Below are 23,804 nucleotides of genomic sequence, written 5' to 3' on the forward strand. Positions count from 1 at the left end.
TGCGAACCAGATTTTTGTTTCTTGTTAAAAACAGTACACAATGATATCATGAGGAGGTTGTTTTCTACAGGACATTTTAGTTAATTTGCCCAAATCTGCTGCTGGTTTTACCCGTTTTGGTGAGAGGATGTGTGACCAGTTTGCGGATCAGCTCGTTCTCCGATGACCTCAGCAGGAGGATAATGTCTGCTGGGAGTGTCTCTCTGTTCTTGGCCAAGAAGCCAGCAGCGTTGTAAATCACCTTAAAGTTCACAAAGATTAAAAACATCAGGAAGAAGCCCTCTGGAAAAGTTTTAGCAGTGCACTTTGGGAGTTAAAGGTGACCTCTTATGCGAAATAAAAATTTGGTACCTTTTTGTGCTTGCATGTGAGTCTCAACTGCTTCTAAAAGTACTTTAAAAAAGTACTTTTATTGTGTTTTTGGCAATAAGTTAATGTTTTTGTAGTGTTTGGAAAATTAGGTGTTTCAAAAAGTTACATAAGATAGGAACTGTTACCTAGCAACCCAAGAAGAGTTCCAGCAAGTTTGGTCAGCTGATTTTACTGTTTTGTTGTTGCCTTACCATTCAGAAATCACTTCCTGCTATTCAAAGATGTACAGTTGCATAATTGAGCGTATATTTGCTGCCACTTTCACATGAGTTGGGGGGGCGTGGCCAGCTGCAGTTTATTTGGATTTAAAGTGACAAGACCAAACTAAAATCTCCTTATCGAAGCAGAATTTTGTACAAGAAATGTATTGAGCATGTTTTGTGCGGCACAAAGAGCTATGCTAGCCTGTTCAAAGAAGAATAAATAGGTCATGTTTAATAAAAGGGGACTTACCTTCCCAGCATAGTGATGAATACCAAAGCCAAGATCCATCCTTTTAGGCCTCCAGAAGCTCTTTGTTTTCAGATTATCTTCAAATTTCTCTAAAATACCAAACAGTATATCGTTAGCAAATTACAAAACTAGTCAGGTTGTTATCACTGTAATATAATGTCACAAATTTTAAAAACAAATGCTTCTTTTCAATATAAAATCTCCAGTTTTGGTGAATTTAGACGGTGAGTAAAAACAAAATTGAACAAAATGGATGCATGTAAAATCTTTGGATAGACAGTCAAACATGAACTGACCTACAAGCGTCTGGTCTGTGGCCTGTGGGAAGCGGCTTTCCTCGTCCAGCAGGGAGAGCAGCCCCATAGGTTTCTGCAGAAACAGGTCGAGGAGGGGCCGGTTGTCCTCGTACTCGATCATCCGAGCATCGACCTCTTCGTTGAGATACTCATCCTAATCAGGGGAGAAAAACCTTCAACTGAAACTGGGAAACTTTTGTGCTTCCAGAAAATGTTGTATTTTCATTCAGTAACGTTTGTGAGTTCATTTATTTTTTCTATTTTTAAATGTTTGTTTGCATCTTAAATCTTTTCACCAACCTTTAAAACTCTGTAATTGCAATTTGGTGGCTGAAAGACTTTAGGATATTTATTTATACTTGCTCAACTATTTTAATTAAATCTGTTGTCATTTGAGAGCCAAAAAATGAAAAGGCTTTTGGACTGCTGCATTATTAAAATCAGGCAATTTCCACCTTTTTTTGAGTCATCAGTCATTATCTGTTTTGTTTTTTACCATTCTTGACTTGTGGTCAGGGGCCGAAACAAAATAATTTCAAGGGCATCAAATGGCCTTTGAGACACACTTTGGACACCTCTCCTGTAAATGACAGTAAAGTAGTCGATACAACACTGTGATTAATGAGATTACAACCTGCAAGGAGCCTAAAATACACTCTAAGTATCAGAAAACCATAGATCTCTACAAGTCGTGACAAAAATATTCAATAAATAACTAAAACAAATAATAGAATGAAAGAAAATGCAACAAATTACCACTCAACTCTGCTGAAAAATGTCCTGTAAGTAGTAATAAGATTCTATAACCTCCCTGGGCTGAAACAATTAATCAGATTAATTGATTATTGAAATAACTGTCAACTAATTTAGTTATTGAATAATCATTATTTGGAGTATAGAGACTCAGAAATATGCTTTTTTCTGAAAAACAACACTGTTAAGGCAGAAATGAAGCCAAAACTGTACAAAAACATGAACAATTTGCATTTTAGATGAAAAACCTTCTTTTTATGTAATTATGTTCAACCCAAAGCTCTTCAAGTGTCACAGTTTTTGTTCATCTGAGTCAAATTCTGTAAAATATTCCTATTAAACACCTTTGTCTATCTAATTATTAATTGGTTAATTGAAAAAAATAGAGAAAAGATCAGCTAAGTGAAGCATAAAGGGCTTATTTAAGAACATATTTAGGTGGTTAAGTAATTAAATAGAAAATATTAGCAGAACGTGTTATTTTAAAAATCTGATCACTCAATTAATTGTCAGAATAATCAATTATTTGAAAAAAACACTACCTGCAGCCCTAGATCTTTGAAAGTAGATGTGCATGTTGAATCTGATTTGATGTTCCTTATTTAAATACAACTGATGTGAGGCAGAGCAGCCACCGTTTCAGTCCCCCTTATTGCATCAGGCTGACTCAGAGCTGTGATGACTCAGCAAAATATCACAAGAGACTTCAACAGAGAAAGAGACAAAATGGGAACAAACAACCTTAAACCAATCTGCTTGTTGCAGCATAAACCAGCACTGTTACATAATCATGACATATCACGAAAAAACATGACACAACAAACAAATTTAGACCCTAAACACGTTAAAGGAAATATAAGGTGATAAAGCAAATGCATATGAACCTGTAATACACTAAGGATATGCTTATTAATCTCAGTAATGAACATTTCACATATGCTCTCTATGTACATTCAGTTAGCAAAAGAACAATGTATTTCTGGGCCCGGTTCCAGCAATCCCCAAGAGTGAATTAAAGTCCAACATTAAGTGTCTCCAGCTCCTAATTGACCCTCATTTGAGGTGATTTATTGCCCCGCTCTGCGGGAAGGTCCAAATCGTTTAACATTAGCAAACCATTCTGTGACCCCCTCTAGGCAAAGCCTCCCGCGAGACAACACAAAGGGAGAAATGTGAAGCTCATTCTGCCATAAATAAAGACAGCAGCAGACATTATTGAAAGTTTTTAAAGGGGACCTCTTATGTTTTGGTACTTTGGTCCCTACAGCTACTAAAAACAGACCATGCATTAAAAAAAAAACACCCATCCAGCCATTTTTTGGAAATAAATTCATGCTTTTCTTGGTGTTTTGGAAAATCTGCCATTTCAAAAACCTCAAGAATATAATGTTGCAAATCAGCAGGTACTGACTGCTACCTAGCAACCACAGCGGAACTATGTTCATTGCCTAGCAACCACAGCGGAACTCTGTTCATTGCCTAGCAACCACAGCAGAACTCTGTTCATTGCCTAGCAACCACAGCAGAACTCTGTTCATTGCCTAGCAACCACAGCAGAACTCTGTTCATTACCTAGCAACCACAGCAGAACTAACTAAAAAGAAAAACAGCTCCTATATCTTTGTAGAATATGGTTTCAAGTCAATAATTGCTTAAGTTTGGTTACAAAGTACTACTTCCACTCGCAAAATAATTTTTTTTCCATTGGTGTAAGCAAAAAAATTTGGCATCAAAATTAAAGAATTATTGCAATTTCTTCTTGAAAAGTTGCTGTTAAGTTAGATTTTCCTTATTTCAAGTTTACTGAAATATTTGCACAGGAAACCAGACTAAAAATACAGTGCTGAATGTTTTACCGGCTGAGTTTACCACTGAATGCGCTGTACAATGGCTGCTGGAAAGAACAAATGTCATTTGCTGCATTTTTGTTGAATGATTCTGTGCAAAAAAAAAAAAAAAGCAATGAACATGTTTTGTGTTGCCCCTATTCTTACCTGTTCAAGGAAGCATAACAGGTCATTTTAAACTATCTAACAGACAAAAGACATGTTAGTCGGGTTTAGATGAAATTATGGTGATAGCTGTTTTTTGATCAGAAGGATTAAATAAATCTCAACTGGCAGGAAGTGTCGATCAGGTGCATCTCTACCTGTTCCCAAGCGAATATGTGCTGGTTGAAGTAAAACTGGATCTGCTCGTTGGCGAGGTTGATGCAGAGCTGCTCGAAAGAGTTCTTCTTGAAGTTCTCAAAGCCAAAGATATCCAGGATGCCGATGTTCAGACCCTTATCGTCCTCTCTGGAGGTGATAAGAACGACAAAGGAAGACAATTCAGCCTGGTTACACAAACATAAAAAAGCAGGAAGTGAACTATAGCACTGGGCAAACAGTAACACTCTATTTGTATATTTGAAGGGGTGTGTATAGGACTGAGATAACACCTGTCATAAGCATGAAGGAGCTTTCATGAATGTCATGCAGCATAATTTGGTAAACAATGACACTTTTAATGCAAGACTGCATTACAAGTGCGATAAATCTGTCAGTCAGTCAGTCATAAACATTCAGAAAAACTCCTTCATGTTTATGACATGTGTCATGTCAGTTTTATTCACACCCCTTCAAATAAAGTGTTACCACCAAAACAAACGTGCGTGTTTAGCGCCAACGGGGAAAAACAGCTGGCGGTGTTTTCCAATAACAAAAGAGAAATCCTACAACCGCAGAAACTTCATTTTTGTTTACGATGTGTAAAGAAGGAATTTGCATCCATGTCTTATTCATGTTGTTTCCTTCATTGGTTCTTGGTGCAGCGCCACCACAGGTGTGGAGGGGAACAGGTTTTTCAATTAGTTTGGCTTGATTGACAAGTGCAGTGTGAAGGTGGACTGTAGCAGCTGAAAATCTAACAAATGTTATCTACTGGTGGAAACACCTTAAAGCAGGAGTGTCAAAACATTTTGCCCCGCAGTCCAAAACTGGCAGATTTGAACTGGTGGTGGGTGGGCACAAAATTCATTAAATGAAAAGACAAGACTTTAATTTATTGAGATTTATTGTAAATCTTGAAAATACCAAAACATAAAAAGGGCTTCAAGACAATTTCCTCATTTTGTTTTGGTCATCAGTTGTTTTCTGTTTTGTTGATCAAATTTTTAACCTTCTTGACTCGTGGCCAAGGTCCGAACAACATCCTTTCAAGAGCCACAGATGGCCCGCGACCCGCACTTTGCACACCTCTGCTCTAAAGTATAATGTTCTGCTCCTGGTCTCACCCCGGCTGACTGTCGGGCCGCAGCAGCGCGTTGATGCGGTTCACGATCCAGCTGAAGAGCCGGGCGTACAGCGCCTTCCCCATGGCGTCCCTCACCTCCACCGCCTTATCCACCGTGTTGGGCCGGACGATGGTCTCACCCCGCGCCACCACGCAGTGGGAGGTCAGGGCTTCCTGGAGCTCGTCCGACCGGATCCGCAGCAGGGACGCCACTGCCGGGAAACACAAGATAATAAAAGCTAAACTGTAGTAATGGAATGATAGAAAATATTTCAGATTAACAGAAACAACCAAGCTGGAACGTGTGTTTATATTTGGAGAAGATTATATAAACCACACAGGGCAAAATCTAATTATTGTGATACATGTTTGCTAACAATTTTCAGTGAATTGCATGTCTCTGCTGATGTATAATTTATTTCCCAATAACAGAGTGCTATTTTTACCCGCGCTCTCTGCAGAGTGAATGTAGGAAGGCGACAGAGGGAGGAGGGACGGAGAGCAGAACAAATTCTCCCGATCTCTCACCGTTCTCCAGGACTGAAATGTTGGTGATGTTGCTCTTGTCAGTTTGATGCTCTGAGGCGACTGCAGAAAACTCAATGTCACCAGAGTTAAGGATGGCCGCCAGGATGCTGTAAACACTGCCCAGCTCCTGCAGGAACGACAGATAAACAGCTGCTGGAGAAGATTAAAACGACTTGCATTTTTGCAAACATACTTCTCCTTCAAGAATCCAAACTTTCTGGTAATAATTTATCAGCTTCCTGAAGGATTTTCAAAGGTTTATTTAGACTTCAACTGCTTTTTATCAACATTTTTGATTGTTATATAGGCAAAACAAAAATTACTGTGTGATAAATCATCACAAAGTAGGAAATAATTTTGAAGGTGATCTTTTTATTTTCAAATTAAAATCTGGAAAGTGTGGCTTGTACTTGTACTTGTATCTCCACAGCATGATGCTGCCACCACCATGTTTTACTGGAGGCCTACATAAAACTATGTCTCAGTTCGATTGAAGACAATCTTGGTGTGGTTGGAATCCATATGTGACCTCTCCAAAAACAGAAAATGGACTACAACAGAGGGAATTGTGGGTAAATTCAACCAAAACAAACAAGCTAGTCTAGCGCTAGATTAATAAATAGCTCGCGGCCTTTCTAAAATCTGACGCTACACCATTTTTGTTTGCACTTAGTGAAGAAGAAAGTTGTGGTCATGTCTTCTTCAGAGGTTTCTGTGTTATTTCCTTCAGTAATTCTTAGTGCAGTGCCCCCACAGGCAAGGAGGGGAACAGATTTCCTAATTAGTTTGGTTTGTTTGACACAGTTCAGTGTGAAAAAGAACCACAGAAGGTGAAAATGCAACAAATGTTGAAATTTTGCTCCCCAATCAAACTGGGAAAATTAAAATCTAAAAAGTATTTGAGAAAGAACTTTTAAGTTGGGAAAAACAATCTCATAAATATGTTTTGCACTGTTTAATCCCTGAAATAGGGGATTTATTACACACTCTGAGATGCGTGATGTGCTTTAGCTCCAGCTCCAGAGAGTGATTACAGAATAAGTGATATTGACGTGCCGATCCCAGGAGAGGTCGGTGCTTTGAGCCTCTTTAGCCGTTTCAATGACAACGCCTTGCTGTAGCTTTATGCTACATCACAGACGATGTTGACCCTTTTTAATAGTCATGTGCCGCTTTTCAGAGAAAAGTGAAGACGTTTGAATTTAGTTTGATAATATTCCATGTAATAATTTGTGGTGCAGTCTTGAGGAGGGGCGACTCGCTGCTCTGTCCCCGGTTTCCACTGCAGCAGTTCGTACCTCCAGGGTGAATCCAATGACTTTGAAACATTGCTCTACTGCATCAAACTGCTCTTTGTAGAGGGCGTTGCTCACTATGTCAGGGCCTAATTTCAAGTTTTCTGTGTAAAGGTACCTGCAGGACAAAGAGGAAACACAAGGGTGACAGCTGGACTCTGAAGAAGCACAAAGTAAACATAGTTGGAAGAACATAAGAGGGTTGAGGGATGAAACCTACTTAGGTGTCTTGCAGTCAGACAGCTTGTAGTGGGCTAGTTTCTTCTTGTCAGCCAGACCAGCATAAATGTAGTAGAAAATGTGGAAGTTCTTCTCACCTCTGCAGAAAACATAAAAACATAGAAGAGCGTCTAAAACTGCACAAGTTTCTCTGATTTGTTGGAGTAATGCTGTGAATTACAAAAGCTGGGTTTGACCAACGAATTAAAAGCTCAGATCCACACAATCAGAAAATAACAAATTGGTTAATTGTGGACATAAAACGTGTTTGCACACCTTTTAGAATCGTATAAGCTAGACTTTTCTCATCATTATTTAAAGGGGACGGATTGTGAAAAATGTACATTTTGCTTGTTTTTGTACTTCCATTTTGGTCCCTACTGCTTCTAAAAATAAACAAAACATGTTAAAAACACTCAATAATGGTTTCTAGTGTCTGGAAAATGAGCCATTTCAAAAGCCTACCAATTACCTATTACAAATTAAGTAGTGGAGAATAACTATTTTAGATATTGTTTTTTTAAACTGATGTTGATCAAAGACGTCCATTGGACACAAAAAGCAATAAATTTCTGACTTTTTGATCTTTCTTTTATCACAAACTGTTTTAAAGAATCTGCAGCCTGATATGGATCCCATCTTGTTCGCTTTCTCTCCAATAATAAGCTCCAGAAAAAGCAGCGGCACACTTTGTTTCCTGCCAAATTAGCCCCTCTGACCCTTGTGTCTGTCTTCTAATGAAATACTTGAGTCTGTCTTTGAAGTTCAGCTCACTAGAAAACAATCTTTGATCAAACAAGAAATGGGCCCTTCTCTGCACTTGACCCCAGACACCTGATAAGAGGAAAAGACGGAGCGGCTGAAGTGCAGGCCGCAGGGAAATGTCACCAGCTTCAAATGGGTGAGTAAAGGTGAAAGGAAAGAAAGAGACAGTCCATTACACACTGAACCCGACCGCTGAGTGGAAACACAACCTTTATGGTGCTGTTTTCTCATTGGGTGATTTAAATTTGTATGAATGTCAGTGCGGATGAATTTCAGGAAGACGGGAAAGTATTTACATCGCCTGGTGGATGACCCTGGATTTCTCCAGCAGGTACTCGGATATCTGCGCTCCGATCACCGTTCCGCCGTCGGTGAACTTCATCTCCAAGTATTTCCCGAAGCGGCTGGAGTTGTCGTTGATGACGGTGCAGGCGTTTCCGAAAGCCTCCACCAGACTGTTGACCAGCAGGATTTTCTCCTGGAGCGTACGGTTGTTGGCCTGAACGAAACATTGTTCCAGGTCAGAATGGAGGAAAACGACAGAAAACAACACAATAAGTCGCTTGGCACAAAGAGAATGGAAGAGACGAACGTTTGTAAATCAAAAAATTCATCATAATAAACTCAAACTCAAAAGTAACCGAAACAGAGCTCCAGAATGCAAAAACACAAACATTTTTACAGTGTTTTTAGTCTAGTTTTCAGTGCAAATATCTTTGCAATAATGCAGCAATAATTTATCAATAAATATTCTGTTTTTAATTGTGTGATTTAAAAAAAAACAGAATAGAGAGAATATAAAATATGATGATAAAGGGATGAAGGTTGATTTACTCGCCTTCCCGAGAATGGTCAGCTGCTGCACTAACAGATGTGCGCTTTCCGTCTTCCCTGCTCCACTTTCCCCGCTGATCACAACGCACTGCACACAGGAAGTCACAAAAATCAAGACTAAATGACTTAAAACTCAATAAAAATGAACATTGCTGACTTAGTATTCAGCAAAATCAAATTGATTAGAGGTGGAGAATCCCAACAATAACATCAGAATTAATACATTTTCCAAATACTTAGCATGCTAATTGAAGGAATTGTAAAGCATGCTAACTAGCATTAGCACAAAAAATAATGATAAGTAGCATGTTAGAAGAAAGCAAAATTTGAGTGTGTTCAGAAAAAACAAGAAAATGTTCAAACTAATCTCAGAATTTTTGAGAAAAAATATGGACATTTCTAAGTTTTTTTTTGTTGTTGTTTTTTTGGTGTTTTTTTTTTCAATTTTCCAGTAGAAATGAATTCCTATTTTTTCTATCTAGAACGGCCCTGATACGCCATCATAAAACCAACCTGGTCGTTGATCAAAGACTTACTACAGTATTTTTCTGCGTATTCACAGATTTGTCTGTGGACCGTAACTCCAAATTACACACGGAAAATTCACCTATTCTAAAATATTTGAAAAAAAGCTCAGCCTGGGAAGCTGAAACAGGTAGGAGAAATGCTAGCTAACATGTTATTAGCTGGCTTTTGCGAAGCAGCCAATCCAGGAGTGGCATTTATATTCCTTGGTGCTGATTGGCTGAACCTTCAAGAGGAGAAATAAGGAAGACCGTGGAGTTTAGCTTCTGCAGTAGCAACAAAATGGCTTTCACTCTGCGTATTAAGTTATATTTGACTATTAAAACATGCAGTTTAAAGCGATTTTAGAGGAGTACTTGAGTATTTGCTGATTCCTGTTATGCATTAGAGAGCATTAGAAACTGCAAATAATGATGTTTTGCTTTTTAGGACCTTTTAGCCTACCTCATGTTGATTTCTTGATTCTACAGGTCAGACAGCATTGGTATTACTAGTTAAAATAAATCACAAAAAAGCAGCTTAGCACAGAATAACCACAACTAAACTATTTAAACAATTACATTTTCATATATTTCCAGGTTGATCTGCATGTTTTTCCCTTGAAAAATTAAAGCCGCCGCTTTGAATACTGCTTTTTGTATTCACTAGGCTTATATTTGTCTGATAATAAATGTAGTTTGATGAACTGAATCATTTAGCAACAAAAAAAGCAAAAAGAGATGAAACCAGGTGTAGTCCATGCTTCAGTTTTTAATGATCTGATATAATATTTTAATCTTAAATCTCATGTTATTATTGAAGCTAAGTGAAAAATCAGCATAATTTACAGAAATAAAGCCTGGAAGACATGCATCCGTTTGTAATTAGATATAGATACTGAAATAAATGGACTTTGTAATAATATTTTAATTTATTTAAAGTGTTTTTATGTCCCAAAATGTAATTTACCTGATCGGTGTTGTATGAGACCATCGACTGGTAGGCAATGTCCGCCACCGCAAAGATGTGTGGAGGGTTTGCTGTGCGCTTGGCGCCAATGTACATCTTAGTTTGCTACAAAGAAATAAAATAAAAATATATATTTATATTCAAACACAATATTCACATGGAGGTGAAAGATAAACATTAGATATGATGAGTAAATCAGGGCTGTTTCTATTTATAAAAATAAAAACTCAAGCAAATAAAGTAACCAGATATTTCTATAATTTTGGAGGAAACGGATGTTATTCTTCATAAATCCAACACTTAAGAAATATTTTGCACAGTTTTAAATTTTCCCAAGAATGTATTCCGACTTATAAAAACAAGATTTTTAAAAAGTTTTGCTATATTTAGCTGATTGGAATAAATTAAATAAAAAGCTGATTTGGGTGCAAAAAAAATGTCTCTGGATCGACGTGGTTCTACTTATTGAAAAAACCAATTACTTTGTGTTGTATTTAATATTTTTTATTGCAAAAAATATATATTATTGATCACTTTACCCTGATTTAATATAAAAAATAAATGTGTGTCATTCCTGAACTGCAGTTGGGGGCCAGAAAAAATTTCTGCCCCCAGGCCACAAAAGTCCTAATGGACACCCTTGTCATACATTCTGATAAATAATAGTTAGAATGATACCACAAAAGGAAAAGCAGAGATTTTTAAAGAGTTTTGACAACCAAACATGCTTAGCATGAGTAAATAAAATAAATTTAATGGTTCTCCACTGACCTGAGGAGAGTAAATCTCCATTTTATGAAAGGGATTCACAGCAATCAGGATGTCACCAACATACGTGTAAATCCGATCTCTGGTGTAGCGGCTCTGCAGATGCTCTGTGACCGTGTTCTGACCCAAAAAACACACAAACATAAAGAAAAGAATTAAGCTTCTTCCTCAGTGAAGAAGCTTAAGTGAAGTTGCATTTCATTTAAAACCCCAGCAGAATAAAGACTTTTTTATGCTTATCAGCATAAAATATTTCCTATAATCCCCAGCAAGTCAAAGCCGCTGCTGTGTCAGCGTATTATTTTCATGAAGTGATGATCAATACTGATGTCGAAACACTTCCAGGTTCATCTGCAACAGCTGAGCGTCTAAGATTGATGGATGGAGGAAAATATCCGCCGGCAGCCGAAGCTGATTGCATCATTTGAGACGTCAATGCAGCAACCAGATTTGATAAATTACTCAGCAAAAGCAATTATATTGGCATACCAATAAATAGTTTATATAAAATAAATCTGCATTTTACAGTTTCTGAGAGAAAAATAGTTTCACTGCAGCCTTGCAGATCTGAGTCGAGTTTGTTTATTCAGGAAAGGAACAGAAATCCCACAAGTATGCAACAGGATTAGGACACTGAAAGAAATTATTTTGACTTTAACAGACAATATTTAAAAAAAAATTCAACATGCTCTTACAGAAAGTTAGTTTTGGTTCCTCCTAGATACTTTTCTGCATTAAAGACTCCAGCAGAAGCAGAACTTTAATCTGGGATTAAATCCATATTTCTGTGATCAAATGCAGAATTATGAGATTACAGCCAGAACTCTGAGAATAAAACAAGAATTTTGAGATCAAACAAAATGTTGATGTTTAAGTCAAAATTCTGATATTAAGGCCTCAATTTTGAGATTTAAAGCAGGATTTTGGGATTAAAAAAATGTAATGGTTCTCCAAAAGTCAAAAATCAGAATTTTGGGATCAAAGTCAGAATTTGAGTTAAAAGTCACAATTTTGAGATTAATGTCAGAATTCTGAGATGAAAATGTTAAAATTCTCAGAAAAAAAAGTCATTTTTAGAGTTCCTAATTCTCTTTTGAACTGTAGAGGCAACCTGTTTTATGAAAGTTGTCAAATATTTTCTGTACAGTTGAATAATCCAGCGTTTTGTTTCTCACCTCGTCCAGAACCTCCAGGGTGGCGAGGTCGTCCACCTCGTCTGTGTCGGCTTGCGTCTTCATGTGGCTTCCTTTCTTTGTGTGAATACGTTCATGCCTGGAATAAAATTCACATCAAATGCAAATATTTCAAATTTTACTGAAAATTGTTCAAAAATACTAACTTTATTACTTGGGAAATCAATAAAAATATATTGAGATAATTTAAAAAAACTAAAAGTTTAAAGCAAAGTTTGAGAAAGAGAGAAAATTGAAAGTCGAGCTTCATTTTCCTCTCCGTCAAAGTTATACTTTATTACATTTCATTTAAAACCCCAGCAGAATAAAGACTTTTTTTTTTAAGAAAATGCATGTTAAAATGCTGATTATTTAAGATTAATAAGGAATTTTATTGATCTTTTAAAGCTAATCTGTTTTTGCTATTTCTACAGACTAGAAAACTAGAAAAAAATGACAGCAAATAGATTCAATTTCTACAACAAAAGAAACTATATAAACAATCTAAATCTGAAACTTAATTGATCTGGCTAATATAACTACACAATCACACCTAATTGAACCATAAAGCTCCTACTGTGGCTTATAGGGGCCACAAATACTTCCATTACCTGTCATTACTGTCTGTACTTCTGTCTGTCTTTCCATGATGGCTTAAATGAAAGAAACAGGATTAACATTTCATGATCATACAGGAACAGACCGACGTGTTGCACCTCCACTGATGCAGCAGCAGGATGGAGGTGATGTTTGTTTGGGGGCGACAGGGCTTGTAAAACATCCTGAAAGGAGGTTAATTTGGATTATGCAGCCTACAAAGGCTAAGCTGAGGAGCACCACTTAAAACTGACTGGCATAAAGCAGGTTTGTGTTTCTCACAGGGTTTAGAGGAAATATGAGGCATTTTAGGGTGGAAATGGGATGCAGGGACAGGAGCACAAGAAAACCAGAAAAAAGATTAGGGCCACTGAAAAAACTAAAAAAGGGAATTCTGACTATTTCTCAAAATCAGAATTGTTTAAATTGTTTGTGGAAATTTAATCTTATAACTCAAATTCACCAACTAACTTTGGGACAGGATGAAGTGCAGATGTGCACATCCTATAACAAGGAAGAAACTATTGTGCATACACATAAACTAACAATATAATTGACATATGACAGAATATTAGAGACATTGTTGATAAAAAAAGAGTACATTTCTGCCAAAACACTCAGGAATTTTCTAGGAAAAGCTTAAAAATTTTAAACTCCAAAAGTTGAAAATTTTTCCACCAATTTTTTTTTTTTTACAAAATGTTTAAAATTAATCAAAAAATTTCTGAGCTTTTCCCCCCAAATATGCAACTTTTCAAATTCTGAAATTTCAATATTTTTTCCATTAATTCCATTAAATATAGACCTGAAAAACTTTTTTAAAAGCTCCAAAAGTCAAAAATTTGCAAGAAAAAACTCATTTTGAGATTGCAGAAATATTCTAGAAAAACTCAGAAATCTTTTTATTTCAAAAAGTCAAATATTACCGACAAAATTTCTGACTTTTGGAACTCTGAAATTTTCTTGTTTTTTCTATAAAAATTCTGAAGTTAATCTCAAAAGTTGAAAATTTACTTCCCTTTTTCTATCATCAATGGACGTTTGACACCAGTGTACAAACACCTTAAAGAGTTTGGTTATTTGTTTGACTTTTGAAAAATATTTACAAAGAATACTGAGAAAAAGTTGGAAGTTTTAGAAACAAGTCTAAATTCTGAATTTCAAGGAAAAGAAAACTCAGAATTTTTAGATTAATTTCAGTATCAAAGTAAAAATTCTGAAATTTGAGAAAGAAAAATCTGAATTCTGAGTAAATAATCAGAATTTTGAGGAAGAAAATATTTGAATTCTTCCCCCCAAAAAATCAGAATATAATTTTTATTATTTTTTGATGGCCATAACCCTTTTCTGTACACTTTCCCTATGGGTACAATACCTTGTTTTTTCAATCAATCCAATTTGCTGATTGAAATCAATGAGTTCAATCAGTTGCTTCTGCAGGATTTTCTCCCTGCCGACAGTCTGCTTGATGAACACATGATGCAGCAAATCCAACACGTTGGGCCTCAGCTCAAAGTCCTTTATCAGACATCTGCGACGCAGGACAACAAAGGCAGAGCATCGTATTCCCAGTCAGCGTAAACATCTCGATCCCAACCGGAGCAGAGAGACTTTCACACTCACTTGCAGATAAAGTCATTAAAGTCGTCTGACCAGAGCTCGGTTTGGTGGAGAGTCGGCGGAGGGTTTCTGTTGAAGGAAGAAATGGAAAAGATGAGCAGAAAGATAAGACGGGATTAACGCGGGAGGAGAACAAAGGAACCCAGAGGAATGATGGAGAGAAATCTCAACACTGGAACAATTTGTCACTGAGAACATCAAGGACTGTTTTCTATTTTTTTAGGTGAACCGAAGCAAAAGTGTTTGGGTGGCAGAGATACGGCTAATTTATGATATAAAAACACATTTTCTTTTCTGTGCAGATTTCCATAAAAGCCTCTAGAGGAGAAAAAACCTGTTAAATAGACAGACTGAGCACTTCTGCTTAAAAAGACTCCGCAGCAGTCAAATGACTCACCATAATTCCTCCTTCTGCTTTAAGTACCTTTTTACAAGAGAGTTTCTGGCACATGGGAGAGAAGTCAGTGGTCCCTGCTAATGCAGCCGGCTTTGCAAACAGCAGCAATAAATTGCTCTAATGAGCAGACATACATCTCCTGTTTATCACACAAAACAGCAAATATAGATGGCAGCTGCATCTGGACTGCGTTCAGCGAATGTAGGGACTATTAAAGAGTGTTTTGTTGTCCAGAAGACAAACAGAGTGGCATATAGAAATGACTCCAGATATTACAAAATAAACACTGATAGATAACTCAGTGTTTATCAATAGTTATCTATTGATAAAATCAATAGATAACTATTGATTATTGAAGTATCTGAACTACTACCAAAATCTTGGTGTGACCTTTCTGTTTCACTCCACACCGTTGTTTTCTTATTTTTAAGACATTCAAAAAAACGGTGGAGAAACCTTAAACTGCTGCTGCGCCAGTAACTCAACCAGTTGTTGCTATGTAACCGGAGAGCGAGTGAGTTGCTAGGTAACCCAAGAGTTAAAGTCTTTCCTCTGCCTACATCTCCCAGAATGCTGTGCTGTTCTGCATAGCTAAAGAAGTGCGAGGTGGAAGATTCTCCCAAACAGTGTTTTCTTCAACGCAGTTTACCATTTCCTCTCATTAATGATCTTTTTAAATGGAGGTTGAAGTTTAACGGAAAAAAACAAGATTAATAAAATAAAATAAAACATAAACAAAGAAATTGATTGTATTTTTAAAAACTCCTAAAAGTGTTTTCACTAGTTTCAGATTGAGCATAAATCTAAAATATGAGAGTTGAAAGAGATAATAATTAAGATTTGCAACATGGGTGTGCAGAAGCTGACCTCAGTGATCTTGTGCTAAATAAACTCAGACAGTGGTTCAGTTAAAGCCCGCAGCATCTCTCTTTCTAAGTCTGCCTGCCGAATAAACCAGCAGCTGTGAAAGAAGGGAGGTAAGAAGTGCGAACAATAAGCCTGGAGCTCTGGCTGCAGCAGTCGCACAGATTCAGAGAGGCTCGTGTGACGGCTCCGGTGGACCACGACCCCCACGGCAAACACTGCTTCACTGGGACCGCGTGGGTGTGTGTGCGCGCGTGTGTGCGCGCGTGTGTGTGTGTGTGTGTGTGCGTGTGTGTGTGTGTGTGTGTGTGTGTGTGTGTGTGTGTGTGTGTGTGTGTGTGTGTGTGTGTCAGATCAGGGACAGACAGAGCAGATAGAGGGACATCGAAGGTAAATGCTTATGTAGGTCTCACACCAAAATCATTGGTGATAAACAATTAGTTTTCACCTTCAGAATAAATAAAAATGAAAACATGAAGGCCGCACTTTGGTCACTAACAATCGAATTGGATTTATTTTGTTCTATTCAAACTAACAAACATTTTTGACTTTTTCTTACCTTTCAATTGGCTTGCTGGTAATGTTTATTAGTGGAGGCTTACCTGGGTATTTTAAAAAGGGCTCTCATGGGGTGGAGGTCAGACAGAGGAGGGTCTCCATCTCCCAGCTCTATGGCTGTGATGCCCAGAGACCAGACATCACAGCGAGCGTCGTAGGTCGAGTCCAGCTGCTGTTCGCAGGCTATGACCTGTGGAGAAAGAACAGGGGGCAGAACCGTGTGAAATAAGTGTAAAATAGAGTCTACTTCCTTTATGAAGCCACTGTTGCATCGTTTCTTATCCTGCCACTTATGCTGGTATTTAAAGGGGAATTATAATGCAAAGTTCACATTTTGTACTTTCATTTGGGTTTTTGCTCCTTCTAAAAACAGTCAAAGTACTTGAAAAAAATACCCCTGGTCATTTTTTGACAATAACTTTATGTGTTTTGGTGTCTGAAAAATGAACCATTTCAAAAACTTACGGATTGTTACGTCTCAATCACCAGGTAGTGCACTGTTACCTACCAACACCAGCGAAGACTAGTCCATTTCCTAGCACATTGCTGTGATATCATACGAAAGTGTCAGAAAGAGCAGGAGCTTCTTAAAGAGACAGACGCCTTACAGTTTCTAAGCTAAGCTAGCTTAGCTATGAGCTCCAACCAGGAGTGTTATCGCTACAGACAAATTAGCTCGACTACTACAAGTAGAAGTCATGAATATATTAGCAAAACAACTCAGGAAAATAAACTTGGTCCCTCTGATCAATATTCCCGTCCCTTACTTCTGACTTACCATCATGGCGCCTCGTGTGACTAAGTGACGTAGTTGCAAGAGGTTGATAATGCAAAGTGACATTTCTTTTAAGCTGTTTTTAATATGAACAGCATTTTCATAGCAACTGAGGGTAACATGATTGTGCTATAAAATTCTGTAAAAATCAAGCTACTGCCTCTTTAAGAAAGGCAGGCGGCTGTTTCTTTTAGACAAATAGCCGACAAGGTGTTACAGTTTCACCGTTACGACATTTCTCATTAAAAAAAGAACATGTTTAGATTTTGATTATTTAGATATAAATAAAAAAATTCACAGGAGGTAGAAAGATCTGCTACAAAACCATATTTAAAAAGATAGCAATATAACATAAAACTGTATTTTTGGAAGCAGTGTATAAAATAGGATGATTTAAACTTTTGTGCAGCTCTGTATCTTGCAGTTAAATATATTTTCTAAGCAAAGTAACATCAGGGATCATCAAGAAAAGAAGCAACTGCTTAACTCAGAGAGGTGAACACACACAGAGCCACACACTCCTCCAGTCAATCATATTTGGCTTGGGGGTAACATGGTACCCAAACAAAAACATGAATCATCCGAGTGCAAGGCATGCAGACACACACACCCCTACACACACACACACACACACACACACACACACTCGCTGCTGTTATTGCAAAATGTCTTACATCAGACAATTTGTGTTTTCTGTTCTCAACGGGTTTTAACCGATGTACACAGATGATATGAGCAAAGAAATCATTGATATCTTGCCATGAAGATGCACAAGTACTAATTTATCAACTTTCCTCCCAGAATTTAAAGAAAATAACAACAAAGCCAATTTCCAAGATCATTTACTAGCCTAGAGAAACATTAGGTTTTAAATGTAAAAAATAAATACATAAATCTGATGAAAAATATGAAACTTACCCTCAATCTAAATCAGTTAAATCTCCTGAGAACTAAATCAGTCAGTAAATAATTGTTTGTTGTCAGACAGAGCAACAAGCAAGGCTCTTTCTTAGGATTTTGTCTACAAACATGCAAAATGAATTGAAATCCTTGGATCCAGACTTCTTGCGTCACACCAGCTGTGGTCCAATGCCTGGTTTGTGCTGCATGCAAACCGTATGTAAAATGTTCCTTTGATTTCAGAGTTTCAGGCAACAGTTTCCAATCAGACGTTGGTTTAAATACAAAATGTGGCTTGGAAGTTTAATTCCACCCAACAGAGGCTGCAAATTTCTCTTCCGTTGTAGTTTTGGGGTTAATCGTAGTTATGGTTGGTTGTTTGTGGGTTAGAGGTGCTGTGAATTCAGTCGAATAAAATTTAAAGAAAAAAGTCTCAAGATTTGCTTGAAAGGTGGATCTTCTGTTTCTGAAGCTCGAGACTCTTTGTATCTTTTGTAAATGTTGTCGACACAAAGCTCACCAGTAATTATGTTCAAAAATATTATCAAAAGAGGAAGAACAAATAAAGTAACCTAAATTAGTTCTATAAAGCAATGACTTTAAGAGAGTTTCTAAACTAATTTCTTTCTTGTTTCCTGTGAAAAGTGCTTTGAGTGTCTAATTTTTAACATTATTTACAGTTTTTTGTCCTTTTTTAATGTATTTTAACTTTAGATGTCCAAGAACTATGACAAAAATTAACATTTTGACTAAAACATAAAAGGTTAACTGGATTATGTATTTATTATTTTTATTGTTTCTCCTTTGTCAACGGAGAAATTAAATATTTTAACTAAAGCCAGATTTGGTTCAATTTAAAAATAGTAATATTTTATCATATTAAACATATTAAAATACTAGTGAGCTGTGATTCCAGGCGAAATTTAATTACAAATTGTGTTTAATCACTTATATGCTGGCATATTTGTCTACAAACAAAAAATACGACCATAAAGAAACTGGCTTCCTTTATGTGCAGCAATCGAGAAATGATTCAATAATAAAATCTGCATCAGTGATGGCCTCTTTTAAATACGACCATTTCTGTCCAATGGCTGCCTGGAGCTTGGGGGCAGTGGGGCATGATGGGACATGAGTGATGGAGGCTGCCACTTTTCCTGCACACTGTGTTTGACGGCGTTATCTCTTGCATCATTATGAAGTGAACTGCCCACTGGGATCTGCTCCAGGCTAATGTAGTGGAAAAAGACGAGGCTGGGGAGCTTTTATGGGGCCGTTTTCATGTACCTCGGGGGCCATCCAGAAGGGGGTTCCTACCGAAGTGTTCCTCCTCAGACGGGTATTTGTCAGCTGGGCTGAAACACCTGCAAGGAAAAATGATGCACACTTCAGTTAGCTTAGCCTCAAGGCTCAATGGAGGTAATAATAGGCAACAAAAAGCTATTACATCTATTTTAAAATGTTTTTTTTCCTACCGATTTTTCATTATATGTGTTTACTGTAAATCATAATGTAATTCTTTTAAATTCCTGCAGATGAAAATCAACTTATTTGGATAAATCTGGCATATTCATGCTGATAAATATCTATTTATTGTGTTTCTGTTTCTTACAAAAATAAAATTTGTTGCTAAAAGTGATGATTTGTCAAAATTTCAACAAAAAAAGCAGAAGTTGCTCAAACGTATAAGAACGTTTCTTCTGTGACACACATACTGTATATGCAGATAGAAGCTGATGCATTACTTTGAATGACAAATCCTAGTGTGACTTTGCTGGACATCTCAAGAACAACATTTGAATAAAATTCAAATGTAACAAGCCTTGGTAACTGGAAACAGGACAATATCATTTCATAACTACTGTTGTGTTCAAGTTGTGCTAAAACCAGTTAGCTTATTAGCTTGTCAAGCTGAAAATAGCATCTTAATGCTAAACATGCTAAAGCAGAACAGACTTCAGCTGTGCATTTCTAAAATAAGTACTTTTTAATTACATTGGTGTATAATAAAATTTTGCACCAATTTTATGGTTGAATAACCTAAACATTAGATTTAAAAACAAAACAAATTATCTCATATGTCTTTTTATTGAATAATTTAGCAGATGAAGGGGGTTTTTTGATATAAAAACAGTGCTTATTTTGATGACAGTTTTATAATTAGTGCAATTAATTGCAGACCCACTAGTTAATAAACGAGAGGTATTGTTTTCTCACGCATCCTTTATTTGTGCAATAGAGCAAAGCACAGAGTATGCTGGCCTGCAGACGGGACTCTGGTCCAGATGAAGCATCGTCACGCCATGTTGGTTTGTGTCAGTGGCTCCGACTGAAGCCAGTTGAACCCAAAACGCAAAAATGGCCTCCAGAAAAAAAATACAAAAAACATCTAATGACAGAAAAAGGCAACTTTGGGGCAACATGTTGCTGCAAAACTCAGCCTGAACCTCAGGAGTCATTGTCCGGTTTAATTTGTTGGAAATTTAAAACAAAAACTTCAGCAATAAGAAGTTGTTCAAAAGAGTTAAGTTTATTGTCTTAGTTTTTCTCAAACTGAATCAGGACTTGAGTTGGTGAAGCAATTAACCTGATTAGTATAATATTTTATTTTATTTGCAGGAGCAAAGTAACCGACAAAAAAGGTTCAGGGAACATTTCTTCAAAAATATGCAAAGAAAATTTGTGAAAAAAAGAAATGTAAATTAAATATACAGAAGAATAAAAATAAATAAAGTGTAGAAAACATCTGAAGGAAATGAGGGATATAGGAATGAAGGAAAGGCAGAACTAGGAAGTAAGAAAAGAGGGAAGGAATGACAGAGAGTAGAAATAGCAAAAAGTGAAGAAATGTAGCAATAAGAACAAAGACAAAACAAGAAGAAAAGATAGAAATAAAGAGAGGAAGAAAGGATGAAACAGAAAGTAAGGAAGAAAAGAAAAAATGAAAGAAGAAAAGTTGGAAATGGAAAAGAGGAGAGAAAAAGGAAAAAAGTAGAAATATAAACTAAGGAAGGAAAGGTAGAAATAAGAAGGGAGGAATAAAAGAAAGGAAGGAAGGGAAGAAAGACAAACAGCAATTTTTTTTTCTTTCTTTCTCATATTTTCATCTTTCAGTGTTTTCTGTAGTTTTTTTTCCAGACCCAGAAAACACTGAAATCAGGAAGTTCCAGAGTTTTCTGCGTATAAACTCTGAGTGTTATTCTAAAATAAAGTGGCTTGAAGGAAAACAAAGCTGATTATCCAGATGGTTAAACGTGTAACTAAGATTAAACAGGAATAGATGTCTTCTAAAACAGAAACAATGTCTCTAAAGGCTCTTTGCTGCAGCATGAAAAAAGCGCCTGTAAAACCCAACTTTGAGCAGCTTCTGAAACGCTGTGGCAGCGCAGGATGGAGAGAAAACACTGGAGCGAAAAGCATCAAAGAGGATTATCATCATCTGCAGCACAAAGCGGCACAGACAGCCAGGCGACGTTGTGTCGTTAAAATCCTCCCTCCCCAAACAATCTCCCAACATGAGCCAAGACAAACTGAACATCTAGAATAAGTCAGAGTACGTAAACAACTCATATTGATATTGGCTCTTTTTTCCTCTTTTTTCAATAATCATCACAGAGATAACACTGACAATTAAAATATTCATGAGCAAAGATCTCCACTCATTCTTCCGCTGCTCTTTGCCATTTTGTCTCTGTTAGTGATGAGTCACAACTGGGGTTTTATCTCCTCATCCGCCACATGAGAAAGAGCCCACATTAATCCCAGCAGCACGACGCAGCGCGGAGTAAACCGCCAGTCGCTTTGAGTCACCGTCACACATCAGTATTATTATCCAAACCGCTCCATCTTTCTCAAGATTCAACCTAAATGAAGCCTGTCCCCCTCCTCACCTCTGGAGGCGCTGCAGCAAGAACCACAGGAGGAAACCACAAAAAAGGAGACATAAGCACAACTTCCTTCTTCACAAAATTGGTGTAGCGACAGGTTTTAGATGTAGGATTTCTCTTTCGCTTTGGTAAAAGACTGTCAGCCATTTCTCCCACTTGTGCTAGGCTATTGCGTTTGCTTTGGTTGTATTTACCCAGAATGCCCTGCATTTCAATCCACTTCCTGCAGACTAAAGTGGTGGTGCCACAGCATCTCTTACCTAAATCATGAGTTGTAGCTTTTATTGCACTGACACAGTGCAGATTCAAGATGTGGAGCAAGAAAAAGTTGAACTCATTTAGCTTTCAAATGCTTCCGGAGAAAATCCTTTTCATCAGCTGACTATTATTTGCATTTTACCCTCAATTACTAAGCTTTGCATGATGTGCTTGCTTTCAAATATGCTACAGTCAATCACAACTTTCCATTTGTGGCACAGAAAACAACTCAACGTCAGCCTCAATTTGAAAAAAGTGTTGTCAGATGGTATTAGTATAGATGTGGGTCAATTGCTTGTAAAAACATATAAATTAAAATATACTAAAATATAAATTAGCAATAGTGCTTCTTTCTTTCTGACCACAGATGTTTTTAACCCTTTCTGCTCATTGCCACACTTGGCCACATCGTAATTGTAATAATAAGTTAGTGTGAAGCTGTAGAGTCATAACAAACAGCCTGGAACTGACGTGCTTAGAAAATGTTATTTCTAGTCAAGTTTTATAATCTTCTTAATTAAAAATGCCTTCTGTGCATTAATGGGAAGCTATTATGCAAACTTCAGATTTTGCACTTTTTCATTTTGTTCTCAGCTGCTTTTGAAATCACCTCCAGCGTTTCATAAAACCACCTAGCCGGATTTCTGTTGGCCAAAGAGTGAATGTACTTGGCATTTGGAGAATGAGCTGCTCCTAATGCTAGGTACTGCGCCGTTACCTAGCAACCCCGGCCGAGCCCAGCCCTGTTACCTAGCAACCGAACTTGAGCTCGAGAAGCTGGTTTAACTGCTGTGTTCACTGTACAACGGCTGCTGGAAAAGACGAGTGTTTCACTGTTGATTTACCATCCAGAAACCTTTTGCTGCATACCTGTTGGTTGTGCAGGGGCCCCAACTTCTGCTTTTCAAAGATGTACCATTGTGCATCTGTTTGCAGCCACTTTCACATGCGAGTGTAAACATTTGATTGGGGTCGTGGCCAGAAGCAGCTTATTTGGATTTAAAGTGACAAGAGGCCATGAAACAGCTCATTCAAAATATCAAACGTCAAAACAGAATGAAATCTAATATAACAGGTCAACTTTAATAAAATATCAGCAGTTTAACATCGGCTATTTCCCTGTATTGTTGAAAACTTTTGTAATAAACAGTGAAAGCAGAAAGCTGCGATGGACTTGCTGCGCATTAGCGACTCCATTAAACCCCCTCCACTCCGCTCCTCTTCATATAAGAGGAGCTACAAGAAAAGGCTTTTAAGAGACGGCCCACAATTAGCAGACAAAATGCAAACCTACACACACGTTGAGGGAGGATTTTATTTGTAATGAAAACAGGCAGCTGTTTTTATTTTCCCCTTCCAGCGCCTGAAGAAAACTGGGAGTGAGTCATCTGCTGTAAATAGTCAGAATCACTTTGCCTATCATGAGCCCTTCACTTTGGTTGCCTCATTTGGTTAAGAAAGCCAAAAAAGCAAATGAGCGAAAGCAGGGGAAGAATAGCAGCGCTGCCCTTTGCTGTCTGGGGAACAATAGTGAAGATAGGGTGTAATGAAAAGTGTAATCATCAGCCGCGTTGGCGAGCTGGTGTAATTTGGTTTCGGCCTCTCAACAAAACTAATTGGCGTCGCCGTTTATTTGGCAGGCAGCTCCCAGTAATGGGTTTGACCTTCTTCCGCAAAATAGAGCCAGAACACGATTTGGGCGGATCGGTGCCAGAAAGAGACGTAACGTTAAAGGATCTCTCTCTCT

At 37.4% G+C, this 23,804-nt stretch overlaps 1 protein-coding gene across 7 annotated transcripts in view; it reads right to left on the reverse strand.

Annotated features, from left to right (window-relative positions):
- Positions 1–23,804, reverse strand: part of myo3a (myosin IIIA) — a 50,245-nt gene that overhangs the window by 13,835 nt on the left and 12,606 nt on the right. For 5 of the 7 annotated variants that reach the window (XM_055020946.1, XM_055020941.1, XM_055020939.1 and 2 more), the window contains exons 6-23: positions 19,200–19,276; positions 16,282–16,427; positions 14,422–14,487; positions 14,174–14,329; positions 12,813–12,854; positions 12,205–12,301; positions 11,033–11,149; positions 10,262–10,366; positions 8,793–8,876; positions 8,251–8,453; positions 7,191–7,289; positions 6,974–7,088; positions 5,676–5,802; positions 5,149–5,359; positions 4,024–4,171; positions 1,122–1,275; positions 826–914; positions 112–241 (exon numbers count right to left, since the gene is read on the reverse strand). In XM_055020946.1, the coding sequence (XP_054876921.1) occupies positions 112–241; positions 826–914; positions 1,122–1,275; positions 4,024–4,171; positions 5,149–5,359; positions 5,676–5,802; positions 6,974–7,088; positions 7,191–7,289; positions 8,251–8,453; positions 8,793–8,876; positions 10,262–10,366; positions 11,033–11,149; positions 12,205–12,301; positions 12,813–12,854; positions 14,174–14,329; positions 14,422–14,487; positions 16,282–16,427; positions 19,200–19,276 (2,166 nt within the window). The remainder of the gene's footprint in view (positions 1–111; positions 242–825; positions 915–1,121; positions 1,276–4,023; positions 4,172–5,148; positions 5,360–5,675; positions 5,803–6,973; positions 7,089–7,190; positions 7,290–8,250; positions 8,454–8,792; positions 8,877–10,261; positions 10,367–11,032; positions 11,150–12,204; positions 12,302–12,812; positions 12,855–14,173; positions 14,330–14,421; positions 14,488–16,281; positions 16,428–19,199; positions 19,277–23,804) is intronic. The other 2 variants (XM_055020942.1, XM_055020940.1) reach the window with 1 other exon arrangement.

Source organism: Poeciliopsis prolifica, unplaced genomic scaffold (assembly GCF_027474105.1).
Source record: "Poeciliopsis prolifica strain line A6 unplaced genomic scaffold, Auburn_PproV2 SCAFFOLD072, whole genome shotgun sequence".
Taxonomy (NCBI): Eukaryota; Metazoa; Chordata; class Actinopteri; order Cyprinodontiformes; family Poeciliidae; genus Poeciliopsis; species Poeciliopsis prolifica.